We start from the raw sequence: 24,724 nt of genomic DNA, 5'->3' as shown, positions 1-24,724 counted from the left end.
TTTTATTTCAGAGCTTTTTGCATTTTTTATTAAAATTTTTAATTTAAGACTGAAAAAATTTATTATATAAAATATGGTGGAAGAGATTGTCATCCAAACTAAATGTGCATGCAAAATTTCAGCTCAATCGTTTGAAATTATACTTCAAAATTGAGTTCAAAGAATCCACCGTAACATACATACATACATTGCAAGTTAAATAAAAGCTTTTGAAAATGACGGTTGGTAAATATTTTCGTACAAATTTGATAAATTAAATGACATACTACAGTCAATATCCTCTCGAAATTTCAAACTTCTATTGAGGCATTGCCTTTTGCCCCTTAGATTATTTCCCCCTCTGAAAGGTCACTGATTTTAAACGATATAAAAAATTACTTCCAAGTATAATTTATCCACCAACATCTCTAATTTATGCCCAAAAACGATAAGTTCCTCTAATAAACTTTTCTATAGAAAAATGTTTTTGCAGAAATTTTAAATTAACGGAACCCTTCCTTATATTTTAGATCTTGTTTGTTGGCCCAATTTTTAAAACTAAGCTAAGGATTTTAAAATTAACCAATTAGATATGGTTGGCCTTACGGAGGTTCCAAGGGCAAGGGGAAATAGTGTGTGGTGATATTATGCGCAATAAAATAGAAAAAGCGTCTGCAATTGAATTAATGAAAAAAAATAAATAATTAATTAATGTGAAATATTTATAATCCAACAATTACTAATTATAAACGAACAATCAATAATTTCTTAAAATACATTGATTAAGGAAGTAAAAAGTGTAAATCAATAGTATGGGGGCTAACTTAATGACAAATAATTGTTTAATAAATATAATAAATAAACAACGATCGAAAATAATTTTAATAATCAACAATTAAGAACCAACGACGAACAATGGATTAAAAAAGATTTATAATTAATAAACCCGAAAAAAAATTTTGTGGGGTTCAAATTACGTTAGCTAGTTTAGTGTTGATAAAAATAATTTTCCATTGGAGCCAGGCTATGGTGTATGATACACTATAAAAAAACTTTGTGGCTTTTAATAGATATATTTTTCAATTTAGGAATTTGTAAGCGCTCAAAATGACGTTCGTTGTCAAAAATAAATTATTGCAGGTGTCTTTCTACAAATTTCTAATTACTTATTATAAAAAAAGTTGGATAGACGCCACTGTTGGGTTTTTGTTGCTATGTTAGTATTAATTATTCCAGAGGTTCGGCGCTAATATTTGCTAAAACTGCTTTTTATGATTAAATTTTATATTGAAAATAAAAATAATTAAATAACTAATAATTCAAGAAAAGTCTTTAATAATTTTCTTCCTTTTCCTTCTTCTTGACGTTGGATGTTAGAGAGCAGCCATATTTAATTAATAATTTTGCAAGCTTATATCTCGAAAAATATTCACCCTAGGTGAAAAATCATTTACGATCCCTTATTCAATATTTTAATACTTGCTGAAAACTACTCCAGAGTTTGATTACTTGAACGTAACAATTCAAATTCATATATACGTACTTATGCAACGGAATCCTAAATTTATGTGCAGATTTGTATAGGTCGCTCAAACCAAAGTGGCGCCGAACAAGAGAGAGTGTGGATATAAGTGCACATGCATATACATCTGCACTCTCTCTTGGTCGATGCCACTTTGATTTGAACGACCTATACAGTTTCTCCAAATTCTGTTAGAGAGTAGAAAATCACATTTTTTCAAGACGTTTAAGGCTTTGCAGACCCTCACATATCCCTTACAAACTGAGTTAGTGGGGGTAGAATACTGATATGCGTCAATGATGATCCTTTTGGTGAAGGGTGTCAACTTTTCATCCAACTTTCTCCTTTTTTTATTGAACAAAACATTTATTTTTGTTTGAAGATGTTTCATATTTTTGACAAAAAACCCATTTCAATAAAATTAAATTATGAAAATCAGTGATATTTCATCTATTTAGAGTAAAGTAACTGGGCTCTTTGTACTTATTTCATCGTTCACGCGATGATGAGTTGGTTTAAACACACGATTCACAATGGCATTTAACCTCGGTACTAATAAAGCTTATATATATTATATTTGGACGTTAAATTTTCAGTTGACGTCATATTCTTAATGTTCTATATAGAAAAATAAATTTTTCCACACTGAATAATAGATTTATAATAAATAATTATTACATGATATTCACAATGCTTGTTTGACTCGCAGCTGTGTTCCTATCTATTTTAAATTAGTTTGATACGTTAATTACTGTTATACAATTTAATTGTATATACAGCGTGATGGAAAAAAGTTCGGCAACCCTCAAATTACTTTTAAACAGTTCAAGATAAAAGGATGAAAATTGTATGAGTTCAAGGGAATTGGGATTTTGAACAAAAAAATATTTTTATTTATTTTTTGACAAAAATGGAAAGATCATATATAAGAAAAATTCGCAAAATTCGCAACGAATTTTTTCAAAATCCGTAGAATGCGACTTTAATAACCCTTTCAAATTAGCCTTCAATTGATACTCCGTTCCATTTAAAAATACAAAATTCACATAAGTGGACTGCGTAATATTATCGTTAAACGATCCGTATTATAATCCCCTCTTGAACTCATCTCTTTATCTGGAACCGTTTGAAAAATTTTAAGGGTTGCTGAACTTTTTCCCATCTCTGTAGATATAGTGTAAATGCATATTGGGTGACACCATTAAAATATTACATATAAAATCATATCAGAAGTACCTAGCTTATAAGATAGTTGTACCGAGTGTGCCCAAATTGAATTTAGTTAAACCCGAGAACTTAGATCGAATTCGATGTCGGTATAAGATGTGTGCCTTTGAAACTAACAAAATTTATTTACCGAGTTTCAAGCATATGTCAACATAAAAAAGACATCTATATATATATTTAGACTTCTATATATTTAGTACAGTGTGGTGCGGTAGTAAGAGATTGTATTCTCGGCCAAACTTGAACTGCTATTTTATAACTTGAACCGTCCTGCATATGTTTCACCAGTCAGATTTAAAGCGGAAAAATCTATATGTACAAATATAGTATTTGTTTGCTTTTATGAGGAAGTGAAAAATCAGAAAACCAAAATTGATTATGTTTCTTACATTCACTGTACAGTCTGTGTATAGAAGTCGAGTGGCGTTCACATATGATTTGAATTTTTTTTTGTCGTTTTAAACAAGGTTAAATTTATTTTGTGAGTCATATATGAATGTTATCACACCACCATATATTATAAGCGGGGAGCCCGTGACAGTAAAGTTGCATTTACATGGATTTCGAAATTTTGCATATGAATGAATGCTATTTAACGATAAGTACAATATGTACTAGGTGTGCCAGAGTTTATCCTGGCAGAAATATTTTTTATATTTTCAATAATTAGAAGTATTTTACACTTTCATTGAAATTGATTTGTAAGAGACCATTTTATTGTAAATTTTTTCTATTTTCAGGAAAATTTGTTGTGACAGCTTTTATCGTGGCAGAAAGGTCTGTCACATCGATTTTTATTATATAAAGCCAATTAAACTTTACCCTTATCGAGGAATTACTTTTAAATTTGTTCGTTTTGTGCTCTACATTCGAAATATCTCGGTGTGACAGCTCAAAATTTGATCAAAATATCTGTCACACCAGTAGAAAATAAAAAAATATTTCTGTCAAGATTAATCCTGGCTCACCTAGTTCATATTGTACCTATCCTATTTTCTACGTATATTTTACCGCCACGGGCTCTAGGGCTATTATTATTATTATTAGTCCATTACATAAAGTAATGTTCTTTTGTTTAAAAAAAAATAAAACATAAACAAAAACTAACTTTGAAATCAAAACTAGTTTGTTTGGTGTACACCTGTGTGTTTCATTTTTATATCTGATATCATAATATATTCGTATATTACATCATCGCATTCAGTTTATTTGTATCATTATTCTTGAGTTGGAGAGGAAAATTTACTATTCGTTTTTTTTTACCGATATTTTTTACTTTTAACATGGTTGTTTTGCTTTTATTATTTAAAAAACCAGCAGCTTTTAAATATGATAAACAGGGTGTTCTGTAATTGACTGTAGAACTTTCGCTTCCTGAATAAGATGAGAAAGAAAAAGAAGAAAATGTTCTTTATCAAATTTGGATCTGAGGCCTAATTTACGAGATAATTGGCCTAATTTTATATTAATCAATTAATAAAAAATACATTCCTCAAAATAAAATTCATCCAATAAAACACTACTTAAACAGAGGATGTGTTTTATCATAATGGAAGGAGTGTCTAAATGCAAAATTACTACAAAATAACAAAAAAAAAAAAAAACTGCAAAACAAAATCTTATACATCGTAGAAACTGACAATTCCAACACAATATACAATGATAAACGGACTGTGGTCCATTTTGATAAAACACATGCTTAACAAAACTTAATTTACAAAGAAAAGGATTGTAATAAAACTTGGTATTGCATTTAGGTCATTTCTTCCATTATGATAAAACACATCCTCTGTTTAAGTAGTGTTTTATTGGATGAATTTTATTTTGAGGAATGTATTTTTTATTAATTGATTAATATAAGAGTAGGTTAATTATCTCCTTTATTAGGCCTCAGATTCAAAATTGGTAAAGAACATTTTCTTCTTTTTTGTCTCAGCTTATTCAAGAGAAAGTTCTGCAGTCAATTATAGAGCACTCTGTATAGTAGAAAAAAAAGGTTATTAGATATACTAGTTTACCCACTCAAATGATTTGAATAAATAAACGGTGTATATCTAATAGCCCCGGTAGTTAAAATTCGTCATTGAGCATGAATAATTTTTGTAGGATCCCGTTTAAAACGTACCCCTGAACGTAAAAGTGCAGGTTGTCGGGGGGAAACCCGGTAGGGTATTGTTTAAACTAATTTTTTTTTTAAACAAATAAATAATATTGGCCCAAGCGCTTCGGAAAAAAATTTATCATATAATTGGGGTCAAAATTAAGAACAAATTTTCTGAGACATTTCGTCTAAGCTCTCCAATTTTCAAATAAAAAATTGTAACATTTGAAAAAACGTGATTTTTACAATTTTCATCCCTCAAAAAGTCTACGAAAATATCAGATTTTTAACATATATTAAAATTTTTATTTGTAGTACAAAGCTTACTCAACAACATACTGCAAAAATTTTTGCCCTAATTGCATTTTAAGCAGTTGATTATCATTGTTAAGAGAGTGCGCGAAAATAAACCCAAAATAACGATTTTTTGTTCTATACATGTTAGAAAGGTGGAATTTTCATCAATTGACTCAAAATAAAGTCAAATTAACATAAAAGTTCGAAAAATTGCATTTTCCACAACGCAACCCCCCCGGAAAATCGCAAAATACGTTTTTTCATTTATTAATTTGGCTTCATTTTGGAGTCGATTGGTGAAAATCCTATCTTTCTAGCATGTATAGTACAGAAAATCGTTATTTTGGGTGGTTTTTCAGGTGCTCTCTTTACAATTAACAATCAAGCACTTAAAAAGCAGTTAGGCCAAAAATTTTTGCGGTATGTTGTTGAGTAAGCTTTACACTACAAATAAGAAATACATATTAAAAATCTGATTTTTCTTACAATTTTTGAGGGATGAAAATCGTAATAATCGCTTTTTTTTCAAATTTTATGCATTTTTTATTCGAAAACTGCAGGATTTAAAGAATAATCTAAGAACACTTTTTGTTAATTTTGACCCCAATTATATGATTAAATTTATTCCGAAGCGATTCGGTCAACATTATACATAAGTCTAAACAATATCCTATCGAGTTACCTACCGACAACCAGCACTTTTATGTTCAGGAAGAATTTTTAAACGGGATCCTGAAAAATCACTAAATTAAATATTACATTTAAAGTATTATTTTTAAGTTATACCTATCATTTTACCGTCATTATATGTGAATCGCATAGCGTACATATTGTTGTAGTAATTACACTTAGAATGGTTTAAGTTTTACGTTTATTTTGACTTAGGCCCCTTCGTTTATTTTGACTACCCCTTATTTATTTGCAATTCATGACTTTTGAGACACGTTGTATATATTTTATAATATTGTAACTTAAAAATTTATATTAGACCTATGGCCTTATATTAAAATAAACAAAGATTAAGATTTTATTTTCTAATTGCATCACATTTTAAATATAATAATTTTAATTAAAATAAATGTATAATAATTATTTTGTTCTTAAACAAAATTTCAGATCCTAAATCGAATTCATTCATAAAACGAAATTTTATTTAAAGACAAGAAAATATTTGAAATTACTAATAAAAATATGTCTAGCTTCAGCCGTTAGACGGGTAAGAATGAATGTAATCGAATTGAATTAAAACGGAACTATTATTAGCGTGATATAATCGTTTTGAAATTATAAACAAGCCGTGTACTATTTGACTCACGTTCAGAATTCAATTTCTGAGAGGCAGAGAAGCTAACACCTCTTTGTGAATATATTATTTCTCTAGCCTTTTTCTGTGGGTCCGCCAGATCTTTCTTATTCTTTTATCAAATTCCATGATTTATCTTTCATTTTAAAGCTTATCGTGTTGGTCTAAAATAAACCACGGTCTAAAAATATACCACATCAATTTGGTTATTAAAATATAATTTTGTTATTAGGAGCTAATTTGTTTATCATAACTGTAATGAAATTGCCTATACACGATAAAAAGAAAGAAATTACTGTTGATATTTTTTATCACTTAAATATTATTTCTCTAGCCTATTTTTAGCCACGGGTATTGCATTGCGGAATTCCGGGTAGAAAAGTTTTTTCATATTTTATCACAACAATTTTTATGCGATTAAACTCGGAAAAGGCGAGGCCGATTTTTTATAAGGCATCTTGTAAGGCAGTAAAAAGCTGGCTTGGAGTAAACCAATTAGCTGTCTATGTTTATTAGCAAGTTTTGTTTATTTTTAGTTGTTAATTTTTCCCAAAAATATAGACTTTTCAATATATATTATGTGTGAAGCTACTTAATTTTTTATTTTAATTTTTCTTAAATTTCTCTAAGAAGGTGGTAGGTTTATTTTCAATGGTGTAAATGTACGACGTAATAAATTTGGGAAAATAGTATTGTGATTAGTACTCAGAGCAATTCTTCCCAATTATCAACATTATTTTGATGAAAATGGAATATTTTTTTGGAATTAGAATAGGAAAAATTTTTGTAAATAAAATTTCATGAAAACTTTTATCATATGTAGAATCTATTTCATCTTAAAAAAAATAGAAACTTTTCTTTAGGTTTGTATAAGTTATTTTCTGATTGCTAATCGTATAAAATATCATAGCTTGTTTTTGCATCTCGAATACAAAACGATCGTCTACCCTTAATTATATATTTAGAGAACGATATCTGGTTTTCAACTATTTAAAATTAAAGACGTTCGCTCAATATCCTGTTTTTGCTATATGCGTCCAAAGGGAAATAGTATGTAAATTTTAACCGAATAGAAAATTATAATTTTTTTTTTTTAAAGTTTAAGTTCAAATAACTATCAAGTGGTAAAAGTTTCAAGTATTGGTACCGTTCATGAGTTTTATTTCAGACTATGTTTCCATGGGTTACCATAAATTACTTTATTAATATACTTGTATGGATGGACATATATGTTTCTGGTTTTATACCATGTATATATGAAATATATCAAGGTATATTAAGTTTAGTCCTAAGTTTGTAACGCTTAAAAATATTGATGCTACGAATAAAATTTTTCTATGATTGTTTATAAAATCACTTCATTAGTCCATTTCCGGTTGTCTGTCTGTCTGTCTGTCGTCTGTCCGTCTGTCGTCACGATAACTCAAAACGAAATGATATATCAAGCTGAAATTTTTATAGCGTGCTCAGGACATAAAAAGTGAGGCTAAATTTGTAAATGAGCAACATTAGTTTTGTACTACACCGATACTTCTAAACTGGAGTATAAACGGTACAGGTAAAAAAAACCCTTTTTTATCGATGTTGAAATGGGCAAGGTAAGGATACTCGGGAGGGTGACTACAGCAAATTTGTGGGATTCAAATTTTACCTAGCCAAATAAGTGTGTGTCTAAATTTTTGTATGCCTTTAAGTACATATTCAGATTCTAGTACGTACATACGTGACGGTTATCACATCATATGTAACACTAGAAATGAGTGAAATAATATGATAAAAGTTCAGTTGAAAATTTATTAGCATTTAGTAACATTCCGTATCAATGATGCTGAAATACAGAGTTGTTCAATAAGATGTAGCCACGTTAATCGCATTTTGACAAAAAAGATGTTACCACTTAAAAATGAGAGAGACAATTATAAGTACCTACACAGATTTTAATTGTACCATACTTACTTCCAACTTTTTGTCACTACACACTTCCATTGCACTTTCTTTTGGCGTAAACGCAATCAAACTGTATACTAACACCAACAATATTGTTCTCTGCTGACGTAATATTGACAGTATGTGGTTTCAGCTCCAGGTAACAGAAAGTGGAACTAAATTTAAATGACTAGGCTAGGTAAGTAGTTAAACGATATCGATCCAAGTCAATTGCCTAGCTGTTTGATTTAATTTGACTCAAATACGAAGAGATATCAAGCTGAAATCTTTAGATCGTGTTCAAGACGTAAAATGTGATTTTGAGTTCGCAAATGAAAAACCTAGGACAATTGGTCCAAGGATTCGTAGATCCTATCTTGTAAAGCGTAAAACATAAAAAAAAATTTGAAACTTTTTTTGGTGAATATCTTTGTTTACCCGTGAAGACGCAAATTAGGACAGAACATAAGTTTCCATTTTATCCAAAACTATTAACAAGAGAGAATGTTGAAAATTTGTAGGCAATTTCAAATAGTACATTGATTCTTATTGTATAAAAAAAGCATATACCAAACTTATCGAATAATATTAAGGGGTCCGTCAAATAATTTTCAAAATATCTAAATGGAGCCAGAAGGTTGCCATTTTATTCTATATAAATGTTTATGTAAAGTTGTCTAATGTACAAAAAAATATAAGGTCTGGTATTCGACAACCTTTATACAGGGTATTTCAACAATTAACTCAATCTTTCTAAAACATGACTACTATAAAATACTAAAACTACACGCTATATGTCCATAACTATATGCACAGAACTGCACGTGAATGTAATACATAATGCCTATAATGTTTGAGAAGAATCTAATTTGTAAAGAGCTCACAAAAATTTAATTCATTATAAATTAATTCAGAAAGTAGAATGTCAGCAATTCCACATCCTTTAAAACTTCTGGCTTGATAGATTTAAAAAAAAATTTTTATCATAGTTTTAATTCCCATTCAAACAAACACGTTTACCTAACATTGGTATAATTTTATTACTGCGGTGATTAAATTTGATAGACCGTCGATGTACTAGCAAAATTGATCCAGGTCATAAAAGGTTGAGACTTGCTAAATTTCTAAACGTGCTTAAGACACTTAGTAGAATCTTAAACACTTTATCTCATTTTTTCTGACTTAGTTAATTTTGCCAGCACACTTACGAGATGAATCATTATTTTATTAATAAATGCAGAATTCTACATAAAAATGTTTTCTTTACATATTCATTATCAAAATATTTCTATCATTATCATCATCATCGTGCTGAATTTTTTCTCGCATTTTGGCTATTTCTTCATGTAATTTAATTAGTTTATAATGATCTTCTTTCAATTCAACTGTTCTTTTATCATACAAGTCCTTCAACAAAATAATTCAATTAATTAAGTCTTCATCAGAGCTTGATTTAGTCTTATAGGCACGTGCGACGAATTACATATAACGACACAATTTGAGAGGCGACAGAATTGACACAATCAAAATTTCACAAGCGATGCAATTTTAAAAGGTGAACAATCTGAGCTGGATTTTATCATTTTTGTGGTCGAAATACCCAATTTTGAACAATTTTTTAAGAGAGTACTCTTGAACATAACAAAATTGAAAATTTGAGCTCTTTTGGAGTTGGAATTGATACGGAAAAATATTATTGTCCACATTTTCGATAACGGTGAAAGCAATCAAGGTCCTAAAACAGAATTTTTGCCTATCTCAAATTTAAGATACCTACAAATAAAAATTTTAGCGCCTAGGTTAAAATGTCAACATTTTAGGGGGAAGAGAAGGTTATCGAATGAGACTTTACACCTGAACGTTAAAATTTTGCTTTTTAAATCATCTCTATGATAAATTTTAATTTTTCTATTTTCTATAAATAATTTATCTAGAAAAATTGGTTGAAACGTATCAGCTGTAACTGAGCCGTACTGTGGTCTGGGACTAAACTGCTTCCAGAGAAGGTAAATAACTCGATACCAGTGTTTGCGTTTGGGTAACTGAATAAAATGAAGTGCGACCGAAGGTATTTCGTATGAGTACAAAAGAAACACTTGAGTGTATGAGTTTAAGTGAAAAGGTGTACCTTCTATAAGGATTGAATTTTTTTATGTTTCTCTGCGCTGACAGCGTAAATGTGTATGTAGGTACCTACACGGGTATTTCTGAAATAAATAGAATTATCCAATATTTAAAAATCACCTACAGCTTTGCCAAATAAAAAATCATCTGCTGATCTGGATCGATTTAATCGATAACATACGCATGCCATATCTGAATTACATTTTTTACCAGACACTTCCTTTTCATCAGTATCTTCTGCTGATGGATATCTTTTTAAATATCTAGCTTCTAACCTACTAGGTTCTGCTTTAATGTTAATAGCTACGGCGTCTTCATCTTCGTCCTTCTCAACTTGAGACTGAAATTCCATTTTATATAGGGATGAACTTAATTTCCTTTTTATTAAGATATTGCAATTGTTTGGCTCCCCTGACGACTTTTCGTATTCAAATGCAGATTATAAATTTGAGTAAAAATTGTGTTCTATAAAGCATAATCATCATTACCTCATTATATAAGCTAATAAAAATAATTATTAACGAAGTGGTAATTACCATATATGGATTAATCCATATTTTGATACCCCATATTTTTAGGTGTAAGAATATGTTTGCCAGATGAACGAATAAAGTTTTTTAACGAATAATATAATTTCTTGACAATTCAATTAGAATTCTACATTGTATAATACATATTTGTAAAATAATTTAGGAGTTTCGTTCAATTCCATTTGTATGGAATTTTTTTACGATGACATTTATAAAAGTGAGTGTTTGCACGCTAATATGAATAATTCCTGAAATTAATTGCACGTGAAAACGAACCTTTTGTTAAATGTGTCATTAGCCCGCTCTTAAGAATGGTTTTTCGTGAACTTATTCAAAGAAAAAAAAAAACGGACGGGTTTTTACATTTTGTTTAAGACCCCTTATATTAGCCAAAAACCGTTTATATATATATACTACTAACTTATTATTTGAGAACTTGGACAAAATAAATAACTAATGTTAATTTTCAAAAGTTGCAACGTTTCATTGATTATTTTCAATTTTTTCAGGCAATCTACAAATTATACAATATCAAGAGTTAAACTAAGAACAATACATGAAAAATCTCAACAATTGTATTGTTCTTAATTTAAATCTTGTAATTGTATAATATGTGGATTGATTAAACAAATTGGAAATGTGTATTTAAATGTAAAATAGAAAAGTATATTTTCATTTTTCTATCGCACTTCAAAAAAATAAGAAGATATTTTATAGTTGATACTATCGATATGTAATAGTCATTGCCTATCTTTACAATTGTGTAAAATTAATCGTAGAAAAACAAAAATAAGGTAAAATACTCGATAAATATTATTATATTATTTTTATTTTATATTATTAGCAGTAAAAAATAAAATATTAAATAGTAATTTTTCAGAGATTTAAATTCAAGAGTTTCTGATTGCACAATATATTTTAAATGAAAATTGCATTATCACAAAAAATATTATAAGAATTATTATGAATTATCCAATATATTTAGTAGAAACGAAGTTGTGACATTTTTCTTACTACGATAGGAAAAATTGTAAAAGAAAATATATACTTTTTTAGATATTTTTAATAATATGTGATAAAATTACGTTCGGATAAGTTTGTGTATCCCGATATCGTTAAGAGTTTGAATACAGAAAGCAAGAAATTATGACTAGATTATATAAGAAAATATTTACAAAATTAATATTGCTAGTTTCTTTAGCCATATCATACAGGAACATAAATCGAGTCAAAAATCGTATTTATCTGTAATCCTGTTCGGTTTTGATCAGATCCAGATGTTTGCCAGTGGTAACAATGAGCATTCCCGACTATTCACATTGTGAGTCTCACAGCATCATTCTCAACGAACTATGACAGTACATTGATAAGACTTGTCAAAAAATGTGAATAAAACATATCTTGAAGTAATATCGTGAATAATCGATATTGCCCTCGATAAGCACTTGGCAAAAACTGATTACACTATTATAAAAAACATAAACCTTATTTGAGATACACGATAAGTTGTTTTTCAATGATATTTTATTACAGAAATTGTGCTTTATTTCCTTTTAAATGAATATTAAAAACTTCAAGATGAAAAATTATTTCTTAATAAAATAATGTCTTAAGTTTCGGGACTTAAGACTGTTCTATACACATTTTTGATTGACGCGAAACTTTATAATTTTTTCAAGACGCCTCTTAAATATTCATTGATGGAAAAAAAAATTTATAAAGAAATTGGTATTCCAGAAAAGAATGGTTAAAGTTACAATTGAATTTTAAGCATTGCGATTATTCCCTTTACTTTATCGATTTGAAATTTGGATATAGGTATTTATATACTACCTGCCCTGGTTACTTTATTTTTCGAAAATAATTTTCCCAATTTTCATTGTTCACACCCAGGTACTTTTTCTTATTCCACTATACCAGTATGTGAACAATAAAAATTGGGGAAATTAACAGGATTTTCGAAAAATAAAAGTAATCAGAGCAGGTACAATATGAGTATCTATAACATATCCAAATTTCAAATCTGTAGAGTAAAGGGTGGTATAACCGCAGTCTTTCTTGAAATTCAATTGTAACTTTAACCAATCTTATCTGGAAAATAGCATTTCTTTATAAAATTGTTTTTCCACCAATGAATATTTAAGAAAATTCTTTAAAAAAATAATAAAGTTCCACTTCAATCAAAGAGTGATTTCACGCCAATCAAAAATGTGTATAGAACTGTCTTAATTTTAATTGAGGGAGACATTTAAAAAAATTGATTATAAAATTGGCTTAGATCTGTAACTTACAAATAATATATAAAAAAATATTTTACAAAATAACAACTAACCAATAATACATAAATGTAAAAAATTATCCGGATAGCTTAGATGCTCAGACATCCATTGTAGAGGTGTATCTAACGGTGGGCTTACGCCATGTGTTCGTACTGTTACTAGAAAAAGAGTAATTAAATCAATTAACTTTAATTCGACAATATTTTTATTAGGTATATAGTGGGCGAGGTTTCGACTGTTGTCGATTTTATACTTAACAATAGGGTATTATCGTTAGTCAAAAATAAATTATGAAATTTGAAAAAAGTTAAAATTTATGTAAAAATATACTTAAATATTCTGATTTCGAGTCATAAAAGCACATTTTTCTTTTAAAATATTGAAATTAAAAATAGTAATTTTTAAACTGTATATCACGGGACCTAAAACGCGGGTAAGCCCTGCTGTGATTTCATAGCGGTATGAGTAATAGACCATCAGTTAGTTTAGTGTAAACAGCTGGGTATAATATATACATAGATAATAAGTATTTATATTTGTTATAATCAGATGTCTATGATAGTCAAACTTATTTGTGTTATTTCGTATAGTGATACCGATATTACATCATCAAATTGAATGCCCGCGTTTTTGACAGTTTAAAAAAGGTTTAAAATTTAATTTAAGTTTTTGGCAAGAAAGCGAGTGTATTTCCGAAATAAATTTTTGGTGGCTTTTTATTAGCAAAATCAACATTTTGAAGTACTTTTTCAAAAATAGTGGAATACCCTATAATTCAGTCAAATTTAACATGAAAAGTGAACGCTATATCAAATCAGATTTTTTTTTTTAAATATATATTGTTTGTAATGTAAAGGCAATGTTAAATCAAAGTTATCAACATTGACAGTCGACCGAATCATTCTCAAAAATAAAATTTTTTTAAAACTTTATTTCGGTGAGAGTCAATTGAGAGAAAGGGAGGTGTCCATGGAAATATTAGGTCTTCTGAAACTTGAATGGTGTGAATACAATTTTTTTAAATTGCTAAATTACTTTAACAAAGAAATACATGTGTAAACAAATCGATAAAAAAATCGAAAAATCTGCATCAATTTAGAGACTGAGTTTATTTTAATCAAACTTTGCCCTCTTTGATGGACCTGGTTGGTTCAAGACGTCGTCTTTTGATATTTTCTGTGGGGGGGGGGGGGTTTCAATCGGGTACCGCAAATACTTCGTTTACTCCAGCATTGCTTGGCTTATCATCTGTGGATAAATAATCGTGTAGCTTGAAAAATTGATTAGATTTTAGAAAAGCTGTAACTTCGAAACTATCGGTCCTATAAAAACTGTTCTGGTATCAAATTGTTGCAAACTCAAACCATTTGAGCAATAATGTAAAACCAGTCCTTCCAGTCAAAATCGACGAAAACTGAAATAAGGTTGAATTTTTTTGTGAGAATGAACCGGTTGTCTGCCGTGATTGACAGACCGAAGAAATACCTGATTTGATAAAGCGTTCAATGTTTAACTTGACTGAATTTTAGAAAAACCCACTTATTGTAATAGATTATAAAAGTTTCTGATTATTAATAATTCATTCTTTTGAGTTAAAATAAATAAAATAAAATATAATGAAAATATTTACTGTCTTCTTTATCCGGGTACATTTCTTTTAATAAATCACCCAAAGTTTTCCGTTGTCCTTGATCATTGACTGGTTTCACAAGTTTCTGCCGATAACTATCATCTTTATATAATCTAAATGGAATGTGTTTAAAATGATCTTGTTCGCCAGAGGCTTCCATTAGTTTACGATTTACAGCCCAAAATTGATCAAATTTATCTGTGTTAAGTACAAATATCTAAATTAATTTATTACAATCAGCAAAAAAAAAATATTTATTAGAAACACAGAAAATGGGATGTAAATTATAATCGAACCTTATTGTTTTAAAGGAACGTTTAAATATTAAATGTCTTGGAATTTTACAATTGAATCGCGATTGCCAGATTGAAAAATAAAAAATATTAATGAATTTTGATAAGCTTTGGTGTAAAATACTAAGTATTTATGAATCAGTGAAAAAATTTAATCTCTCTTCAAAATATGGGATTTTCCAAAGAACGTAATTTCCAAAATTAAGGGAAAAAATTAAATTCCGCATACACAGCGGCTTTTCTTCGTCAGTCTCTTTTCATATTTAGCTTAGTTTGTTTTTTAAATAATTTTAAACGGTTTAAGGAATTCGACTATATTTTATACCTTATGACAATATGCCTTGAGAGAATTTAAATTTATAAGATATTCAGAACTTTTTCCAAAGCTTTAATCTATAATCTATTCAATTAAAAAAATATATCGAAAAAACAAACCATTATGTAAGCCCATCCACAATTGATTATGATCCTTTTTTTGCATTCCACTAACAATTTGTCCTCGATGTTTCAGTACATCTGCCTCTTTTATACAACACATAAAATGTGCCTCAACAACTTCCCTAAAATCAAGTTGACAGAATAAATCTTAATTCGAAACCTTTTAAGAACCTTTTCTTTTGAATAATTTCCTTTTTTCTAGTGAAAAAAACTTATTTTTCAAATTATTATAATTTTAAATATGAGTTTGGATAAATTTGACAAAACAAAACTAGAGCCTAATGATTTTACTTTTACTTTGTTATAAACATGGTGTTAATTGCGAGGGCTTTAAGCCCAAAATAAAAGCCCAAATAGGGAATATTCATGTATTTTTTTATATTTTTAATTCATTGTTTACACCGTTATAACTAAGTAAAAAATATAAATACTGCTTAAAAATGCTGTATTTAAGTGTAGAAAAATATTTAAAATACAATATAATTTTGAGATATTTAAACGCAGTTATTCTCATTATTATTAAGTTTTCTAATAAAAAGCCGTAGAATAGTATAATTTAATGAAATACCATATAAAATGTAAGTAATATCATACAGTATGTCAAAAAATTTGACAAGCCCGTACTTTGATGTCACGTCCGCATAAAAATTTGATTTCCGTTTTAGAAATTTTTAATTGTCCTCACTGAATTTGTACATTTATTAATTAATTTTAAGTAATTAAAAACATATTAATTACTAAAATAATGGTTTAGTTAAAATGTCCAGTCATTAAAGTTACGGAAGAAAAATATTTGAACCAAATTTAATTTTCATGAATATTCCCTATTAAGTAAGTCGAAAGTTGCTGTAAGCCACATTAGGTTGCTTTTTTGATTTTTGGTACTGGAATTTAAATACATGCATACGAAATATTACAAAAAAAATTTTTTCCCCTCTGGGTTATCGTCACAATGATCACAAAAATAATCCGCTACAAATTTGTAAACGAATCAGTGGATTCTGTTTTACAAAAAGCATTTTTCACAAAAATTTTGATGATGGAAATGGTTCAAGATTCAAAGGATAAAAACTTTGAAAATTTAAATCTTCGTACTTGTTAGGGCATCGCATTAAAACATTATCTGGAAATTTATCAAAATGTACAATTATTTGCCAAGGTAATTGAACATCAGACGCCATATGTAAATCAAACAAGACACCAATTGGATAATGCCATTTTAATGGTAAACCATTGTATTCTAGCCACATTTCGAGATCATTTTTCTCTGGATCAATAAATCGTATGAAATGTTTTCGAACCTACAAAAAAAAAATTGCAATAGTAGTGATGTAGTAACGAAATTTTATACCTAACAATAAATCTCGAGAAAATGGACGTTTGGGTTTGATTGTATAGTAGAGCTATTCGCACACAATCGTGTGTCCAGATTGTCTCAAATTGAATTAGATTGTTCAAATTTTCTAATCTGGGTCTGTGGTAATTATCCTAATACGACTAATACTATACTTTACGGCTAAAATCTCTAACCAGAACAGAATTACCACTTTTAAATTTAGGTACCAACTTCTAAAACTTTTCAAAATAAGACAATATTTAGCTAGAAAGACTCACTATAAACTCTCGGGATATTGTTAGGTAAAGTATAAAGTTATTTCGGATTATTAATTTAAACAAATACTCGTACCTTATCAGTAACTAATGGAAAATAACTTAATCTAGGTACCATTAAATAAAATGGATCGGGTTGTTGAAGTTCGAACACTTCATCGGAAAATAATTGAAAACATACAGGAATTTTTCCTTCCCATATTTCTCGTAATATTTCACGATCATTTGCCATATTTATTATAGACTAAACGACATTTAATGATACAGTGTAATTAATTTTTTTATTATTCTTTGTTTGGCAATTAAAGATTCGTTTTTAATTTGGTTTTAATCAAATGTAATCAATAATAACTTTATTTACAGCGGTTATGTCTTAAAAATATCAATTTCATGTGCGAATCTTTTATGTCAAAATGAAATGTCAAACTTATTATCAAAAACTGTGGACATCTAGCAACTTTTAATTGTACTATTAATTTTATAAACTGTTAACACTAAAAAATGTCTTCAATTCAAATATTATTAATTATTTTTTTGTACAGAACATGTCATAATAATAGGGTAGGGCAAATAAAAGGCGAGAAGGGTTTGTAGTTATGGCTGGCGTTTTTAGAAACTCGAATATTTACTTTTAGGCAAACCTCGATATTTACCTTTGGGCAAACCTAATGGCTCTCTCCTAACTAACATCTGCCATTGATAAAATCATTTAATTAGCAAATATACGAAGGAAAACACCTCAGATTTTAAAATAAATTCTCCCGTCCGAATTTTCAACGGGATAATTATGAAAAAAACAGTAGTTTTTAATTAGTATGTATGGGACTAAATTTATTATACTCATTTCAAATATACATGGTATAAAAAGATTATTTGAAAAACCATTGTTTTAATTTTTTTCTGTATACGTTAATTATGCTAAAATGATTATTTTATAATGCTATTGTCAATTCTTTGAGATGCATAGGCATTAGGGCGCATACCACACACCATAAATATACCTACCTACCATACATGATACATGTATATGAAAGGCGTCACTTAATTCTTTCGTTGCTGGGGGCATATTTTGAAATTCAATTATTAAATATATATTGTATTGGATGTCCCATCTTTTATTTTTTCAAATTTTTTTCTCACAGACATTATGCTAGTCAAAAACCCATATTAACTTTATATTTGGTATTCGTTTGTCCGCCTGTCCGTGAACACGATAGCTCGAAAACAAAAAAAAGATATTCAGTAAAAGTGAGTTTGATATATCGAAAATGCTCCGAGATATCCCCTTCCGTACACGTTTTTTGAAGAAATCTCAAAAACTACACGTACATTCCTCAAATGAACCAGTTTTTTTTATATTTTTTGCGTCAAAATTACTCTAGAGCTGCCATTCCCAAGGTGATCTACATCAATTCCTTGGGATCGATTTCAAGGCGAATCGGGTTTACAGTATAGTGAAATTAAGAAGAGGATTTGTGAGAATAGAAAGGTGTCTACAGTAGCGAAAATAAGGGATTTATGAGAAAAAATTATTCGACAAGCATACACGCACCTCGTAATAAGAGGCACCGCGGACCCAGCGCAGAAAAATTTTTGGGTTAGAAGACCCAAAAATAGTACTAATTACTTAAAAAGTTGAATTCATTACTTTTTGAAAAATTCATTTTTAGTATATGGAAAAAGTACTTTTTTAAGAATTTTTTTCAAGAAAAGATAAAAATTTTTCATATGTTAGCCTTTTATTTCTCAATTTTTGGCCCACATTAGAATACATACTAGTATACTTTTCATTCCTTTCCGAGGAAAATGAGAAAGTGGTAAATATGTGGCACTTATATTATTTATCAACATACTACGATCTAACAGGCAACTAGATCGACTATTCTTCATTGTTGCAGTCCTTTAAAAACATGTAGGTATAGTAGCTAAATTATAATAAATGATGGCACATCCTGTATCAAAGAAATAATTTCAAAAACGTAAAATGCAATAAAACGGAAAGAGAGAGGTCACATTTCTGTTGAATAAGCAGGTATTCCCAAAAACCACGTAGGTCTTTGTATGGGGTCTGTTATAATAAATTTATAGTTGGCCATCAAATTATTTGCGGTCGTTATTCAACACGCTATGACATAATGATGGCCTTTTATTCTGTTGGACGATATTCTTATGTATATATATTTTTTTAAGAATTTATATTAAAAAAATATATTTCAAAAAGACGACACAGAAGTGTCAAACTTTCAGGATTTTTATTCACAGCTAAATAGTTGTATTGTGACTTGTGAAGATTGCTGCCCTCAATTTATTTTTTAAAACAAAACAAAAAAAAAACGGGTTTTTAGTGATTTTTGGATACATAATTTATTGATTTGACTCAATTTTGATTAATTATTAAGGGTATGTTTTGAATTATTTTTTTTTAAATTTCTTTTGTTTAGGTCCACAATCACATAGAACATAGCTCTTGGGGAACTTTATTAATTGTGCGATGAACAATTTAGTTAATGAGTCATTACTAATGATGGTTATTTTCGATAATGGAAAGAAGTAAAAATATTTTAACCGAATTATTTGTAGTGTTAATTTCACAAATATAAATAAATCAAAATTGCAAAGAAACTACGTAATATTATAATGAATAAAGTATTAAATGCACAAAAAGGGCAATTATATAATAAAATTGAGCGTACGATAATAATAGCGACTAGTTTAAAAATCGGGATTTCCCTATTTTAATCTATGATCAAGGAGTATGGAAATACTTCTTTTAATCACAATTTTCCTGGTATAAAACCATATTATTTTTTCATATAATATAAAAGTTGTAAAATGATAATTATTTACTAAAATTAAATTTTGAATTTCAATTAATATAACAACAAAGTTATGGCTATCATTTATAATTTATCGATTCGTTATAAATGGGACAATTACCGTCTCGATCAAGGACGTATCGAGACCAATCAACTAAGGTACACTTGGCAATCTAAATTCTGACCATTCTGGGCGTTAATAAAATTTAAATAATTTTTTCTAATTTAAGACTAAAAATTAATTTTACATTTAATTTTTGTTTTTAATAAATATAATAAATACAAGTGATAATAAACAATTGACTGAGTTAATTGTTGAAATACTTTATTTAGATAGTGTTGAATATCAGTGCTTGGATTATTTTAAGTTAAAAAAATAAGTAAAAAGATTTACGTAGGATATGAAATGGAAGCCATTTTGAAAAATAATTTCCCGAAAATTGACATCTTTGATCACTTTAATATTATCGGATAGATTTAGTATGAAAATAGAATGAACAGACCCACTTTTGGAATTTATCTGCAAATTTTCAACTCCCTCTTCTTTGGTTTTTGGAGGAAATAAAAACCAAAGTTTTGTCCTAATTTGCGGGAAAATGTTTCAAACAAAAGTTGTTTATTTTTTATAAGGGACATTTTTAACATTTAAACTTTTGTTCTATCTCGTACGGTTCACAAGATGGCCTACTGATATCAGATCCAATTGACGTGTGTTATTCATTTGCGAACTCAAACTCACTTTTTACGTCATGAGCACTCTATAAGAACTTCAGTTCGATAATTCTTTTCATTTTTGAGTTATTATTCTCACGAGCAGACAGGTTGACAAACGGAAATGGGCTAATTAGGTGATTTTATGAACACCTTGGGACTAAACTAAATATACTCTGATGTATTTCATTTATGGGATAAACAAATTTTTGATAACCAAGCTTTTATTATTTTTGTATTGGTTAGGCAACTGTATATACTTTGGTGCTATTCATAAGGTATTCATTATAGAAGATAACATTCATTTACGGGTGAAGGCATACCATATTCAAAATGTTCTTAAAACAAACAAATAAAAATGATTAAAATAATCTAAAATTTATTTCTAGGATTAAACCAGTGTTTCTAAACTGATAAATTTCTTTTCAAAATTATCTTTTTTTAATTTAATATTGATTGTAATTGATTAGTTTAACAATATAAAAACCAGGAAGTAAAAAAATATGTCATGTAATTAAAAATTTTTTGAAGTGTTGGCGGTCTAGTTGAAAATATTTGGCTCAATATAAATGACAAAGAGTTTCAAGTGAATTGAAAACTTTGAAAACCTAAATACGAAGACTTCTGCGATTCTGAAAATGTTATGAGAATTTTAATCTTGGCTAGGATATTGATAAAAATATTTCGAAAAATTATGAAAATCTTAAAAATCTTCTTAAAAAATTTTTTTCTGCTTTATAAATTCTTCAATAGAATTCTGAGAAAATATTTATATATCAGAATTCTGACCCGGTATCTAAAATATGCCATTTTGTTCACACATACGATGTCAAGAATAAAGTTGTACAATTTTAGATCCCTGATTTGAAACGTAGAAGTTATTAATTTCATTTTTTATAATTTCTTAATTATTTAAAAATTTAAACAATAGACAAGTTTGTCGATAAATTCTGTGTTAGGTATTTCGAAATATTTATTTAGTTTTATGTATTTTCCTTTGTTAATTCTAAAGGGTCTGAATTTTTATACCTAGGGATAATATGCGACAATATGATTTTATTCTATTAGATCGATTTACAGTCAAATTACATAAAATACAATTTCGCAATGTAACCAGGAAGTAGGAAGTTTTAATTTAGAAAAAAAAGTGCCATAATTCTGACCGAGTGACAGGGTTAATAGCCACTGTAAATATCTTGACTGACTTTGATAACAAAGTACACAAATTAAACGCAGTTTTATCAGTAAAAAGATTAATTTTTATTTTATTTTTTTTTTTGTGTGGAATTATTTATAAACATATTTTTAAAATTTTATTTAATCAATTCAGTAGTTTTTTTTTTCTTTTTGGATTAAAATGAAAATTGATAACCTTTTTTTTTTTTGATTTTTTTTACAACTTATATATAATTATTGCAATTAAAACTTAAATGAATGTTTTGATTGCTTAATTACTTTTTATTGGTCTAAATAATGTCCGGATTAGTTCGTGGCAAGGATAATTTTTTTCAATCAAAATATGTTAAATAATATTGAATTTTATTTATTACCTTGTTATAAAAAATTAGTTTCGATTGTAGCCCATTGATATTGTAAGCAAATCATTTTTCACTCAGCCCTAATTATCGCATCAGTTTGATTGACTGCGATATACAAATATTTAAATCTGATAATAAGGTAATAAATTATGATGCGTGTAGCATCTACCAGAATTTCATAGCGAAATTCGATAATACGTCACGAATCTTCTATAAATATATAGGAGACTTTCTATAGATATAGATAGTCACTCATCACGATATCTCTGGAACTATAAGACCTAGAGACTTGAAATTTGGCAGGAATATTCCTTTTGCCAAGTAGAGGTCAGCTAAGAACGGATTTTACGAAATTCCACCCACAAGGGGGGTTGCGGGGGTGTTCATGAATAAAAAATTCATATTTTTCAATTATGGCTTTTAATAGTTCAAAACTTGGTCAGAATGTTTTAAATTACATTTAGAAATTTTTTTAACCTTCGGAGGGTAGAAAGGTGTAGCGAGAAAGTGGGAAGGAAATATCGAATATTTACAAATATACCTAAGTGGGGTATCAAATAAAAGAGCATGACGTTTACATTACAAAACTGTTATCCAACGCAAGGAAATGTGGAGGGAGGGGTGCAAGTGGGGATGTTGCCCAGCAAAGCGGGTAGTTCCCAGCTAGTAGATTATAAATTTGAGCCATAATGATAATGAAGGTAATGGAAAGAAACATATATGGTAATATATGTTTCTTTCTTTATGTTTGGTGGTATAATAAAAATAATTTTTATTCTTTCGTAAAAATTATTTATTTGCGACACAGTTGTTTCGAGACCACAGTCATGGTAAAATTATGAAATATCCAATTGCCACAAAAAAATAACACTAGTCAACACAAATTTTGTCCCAGAGTTTTTGACTGGATTTTGACATGCTAAATACGAAGTTGAGCGCAAACTTGCTTCAACACGTTACGTTTTCGAGAGATTCGCCTTTAATATGGAGAAAACTTGTTTTCCCTCTAAATTGAATATCATGTAAATAATTTTTTTTCACAAAAAAATTTACGCCAAATTTACAAATTTTACCAAAATATTTTTCCAGGAAATAGAATAAATAGATAATATACAAATCTATAAGTAGAATTAATTAATTGTACCTAAATATTTATATTAGTAGTAATACAATGCATATTTTAATTTTTAATTATAATAAAAATCATATGATTTCTCGAAAAGCAATAAAGATATTGGAAAAATTCAAAAAGTATTTTAAAGGGAGAGGGAAGAAAAATGAAGGTTTCCAATTTCAATATGAGAAAAACATTATCTAGTAATATTACAAAATTTTAAATATATTAACCGAAAAACGGATTTTTCCCATTTTTAGATAAAATATTTCAAATCCATTATGCATTAGACAAATTCTGAATTCGAATTCAGCACCCTAAAAACTATAAGGAATGTTCTATCGAATCAAATTATAAAAAAATTAAATCAAATTTTACGAAACAATAATAATTTTAAGAAAAATTGAAAATTGTTTTTTATTTTACGTTTAAAATGGATTTTCATCAAGTATCGATCCAATCAATACCAAATATATAGTTTAAAGAAGATATTCTTAAAAAATATAGTTTTTAAGAAATTAACAAAACAGGCAATCATCAGGCAATATTAAAATTTAAACTAAAAATTACAAAATATTGAATTGTTATTAAAAAACCTAAAAATAAAATTTATATTAAAAAACTTTTAAAATTGACAGGCATATTCGTCTTGATTTGAGAACAATAACAAAAATTTCTCTCCATTGTCACATCGATATCTTAGCGAGGAATTTTTTTTTAAATTGTACTAAATGCACTGAATGTACTAAAAATCTCTTATGATACACGTTAACACGTTATACACGTAATATTGCAATTATAAAACATTGTTCACTTTTCCAAGTTTTTATCGCAATCAATAAGTTGGCTGCTTAAGATTAAACAAATATTTTATGTAACTCCTGATATTATGCACCAAATGCATTAATAATCCCAAGTATCAAGCGCGGGTTTAGGGGGGCGTGGAAGTCATGATCCCCCAAAACTCAATTTTTGCCAATACTTTTTTAGGACTGGAACTAGCAGTATAAATGTGATGTGAACAAGTTTTCAAGAAAAGGGCCCTTATACGAAAAAAGAGTCGCAGGTAGATTCACGAAGACTATAAATAAGGAAAAGCAAATTTTCGTTCAAAAGAGTCCAATACTGTCTTTTTTTCCAAGGTCCTAATAAGTTTCGCCCGAATATTTAATTTTTTTAGACTGCGGTATCATTTTTCGCCTTCACAAATCCCTCAAATTTGATTTTTTTAATTTTAAAATTATATTCTAAACTTAACAACTATAAATTTTACCTGTCCACCATC

General features: G+C 28.3%; 2 protein-coding genes across 2 annotated transcripts; both read right to left on the bottom strand.

The window, feature by feature from the left end:
• Positions 1-8,232: 8,232 nt before the first annotated feature.
• Positions 8,233-11,094, bottom strand: LOC123292849. Its single transcript, XM_044873562.1, has 3 exons — positions 10,604-11,094; positions 9,668-9,762; positions 8,233-8,257 (listed from the first exon to the last, which is right to left on the bottom strand). The coding sequence occupies exons 1-3, from the start codon at positions 10,829-10,831 to the stop codon at positions 8,233-8,235; spliced, it is 348 nt and encodes a 115-aa protein (XP_044729497.1). The 5' UTR covers positions 10,832-11,094.
• Positions 11,095-13,254: 2,160 nt separating this feature from the next.
• Positions 13,255-17,647, bottom strand: LOC123292299 (autophagy protein 5). The gene is made up of 5 exons (XM_044872894.1): positions 17,337-17,647; positions 16,745-16,950; positions 15,647-15,771; positions 14,919-15,116; positions 13,255-13,446 (listed from the first exon to the last, which is right to left on the bottom strand). Exons 1-5 carry the CDS (start codon positions 17,490-17,492, stop codon positions 13,337-13,339), a joined length of 795 nt encoding a protein of 264 aa, XP_044728829.1. The 5' UTR covers positions 17,493-17,647; the 3' UTR covers positions 13,255-13,336.
• Between the last annotated feature and the right edge of the window lie 7,077 nt (positions 17,648-24,724).

The sequence above is a fragment of the Chrysoperla carnea genome, chromosome 2 (assembly GCF_905475395.1).
Source record: "Chrysoperla carnea chromosome 2, inChrCarn1.1, whole genome shotgun sequence".
Taxonomy (NCBI): Eukaryota; Metazoa; Arthropoda; class Insecta; order Neuroptera; family Chrysopidae; genus Chrysoperla; species Chrysoperla carnea.
Note: the sequence above shows the minus strand (reverse complement) of the source record. Positions and strands in the feature narration are given on the sequence as shown.

Coding starts and splice junctions, on each gene's coding strand:
- LOC123292849 (XM_044873562.1), bottom strand. CDS start 10,831: ATGGAATTTCAGTCTCAAGTTGAGAAGGACGAAGATGAAGACGCCGTA. Junction 9,763..10,603: donor ATTTTTTATTTGGCAAAGCT/GTAGGTGATTTT, acceptor ATTTTGTTGAAG/GACTTGTATGATAAAAGAAC. Junction 8,258..9,667: donor AAAATGCGAGAAAAAATTCA/GCACGATGATGA, acceptor TCTGTATTTCAG/CATCATTGATACGGAATGTT.
- LOC123292299 (XM_044872894.1), bottom strand. CDS start 17,492: ATGGCAAATGATCGTGAAATATTACGAGAAATATGGGAAGGAAAAATT. Junction 16,951..17,336: donor TTCCATTAGTTACTGATAAG/GTACGAGTATTT, acceptor TTTTTTTTGTAG/GTTCGAAAACATTTCATACG. Junction 13,447..14,918: donor GTACCCGGATAAAGAAGACA/GTAAATATTTTC, acceptor CTCTTTTTCTAG/TAACAGTACGAACACATGGC.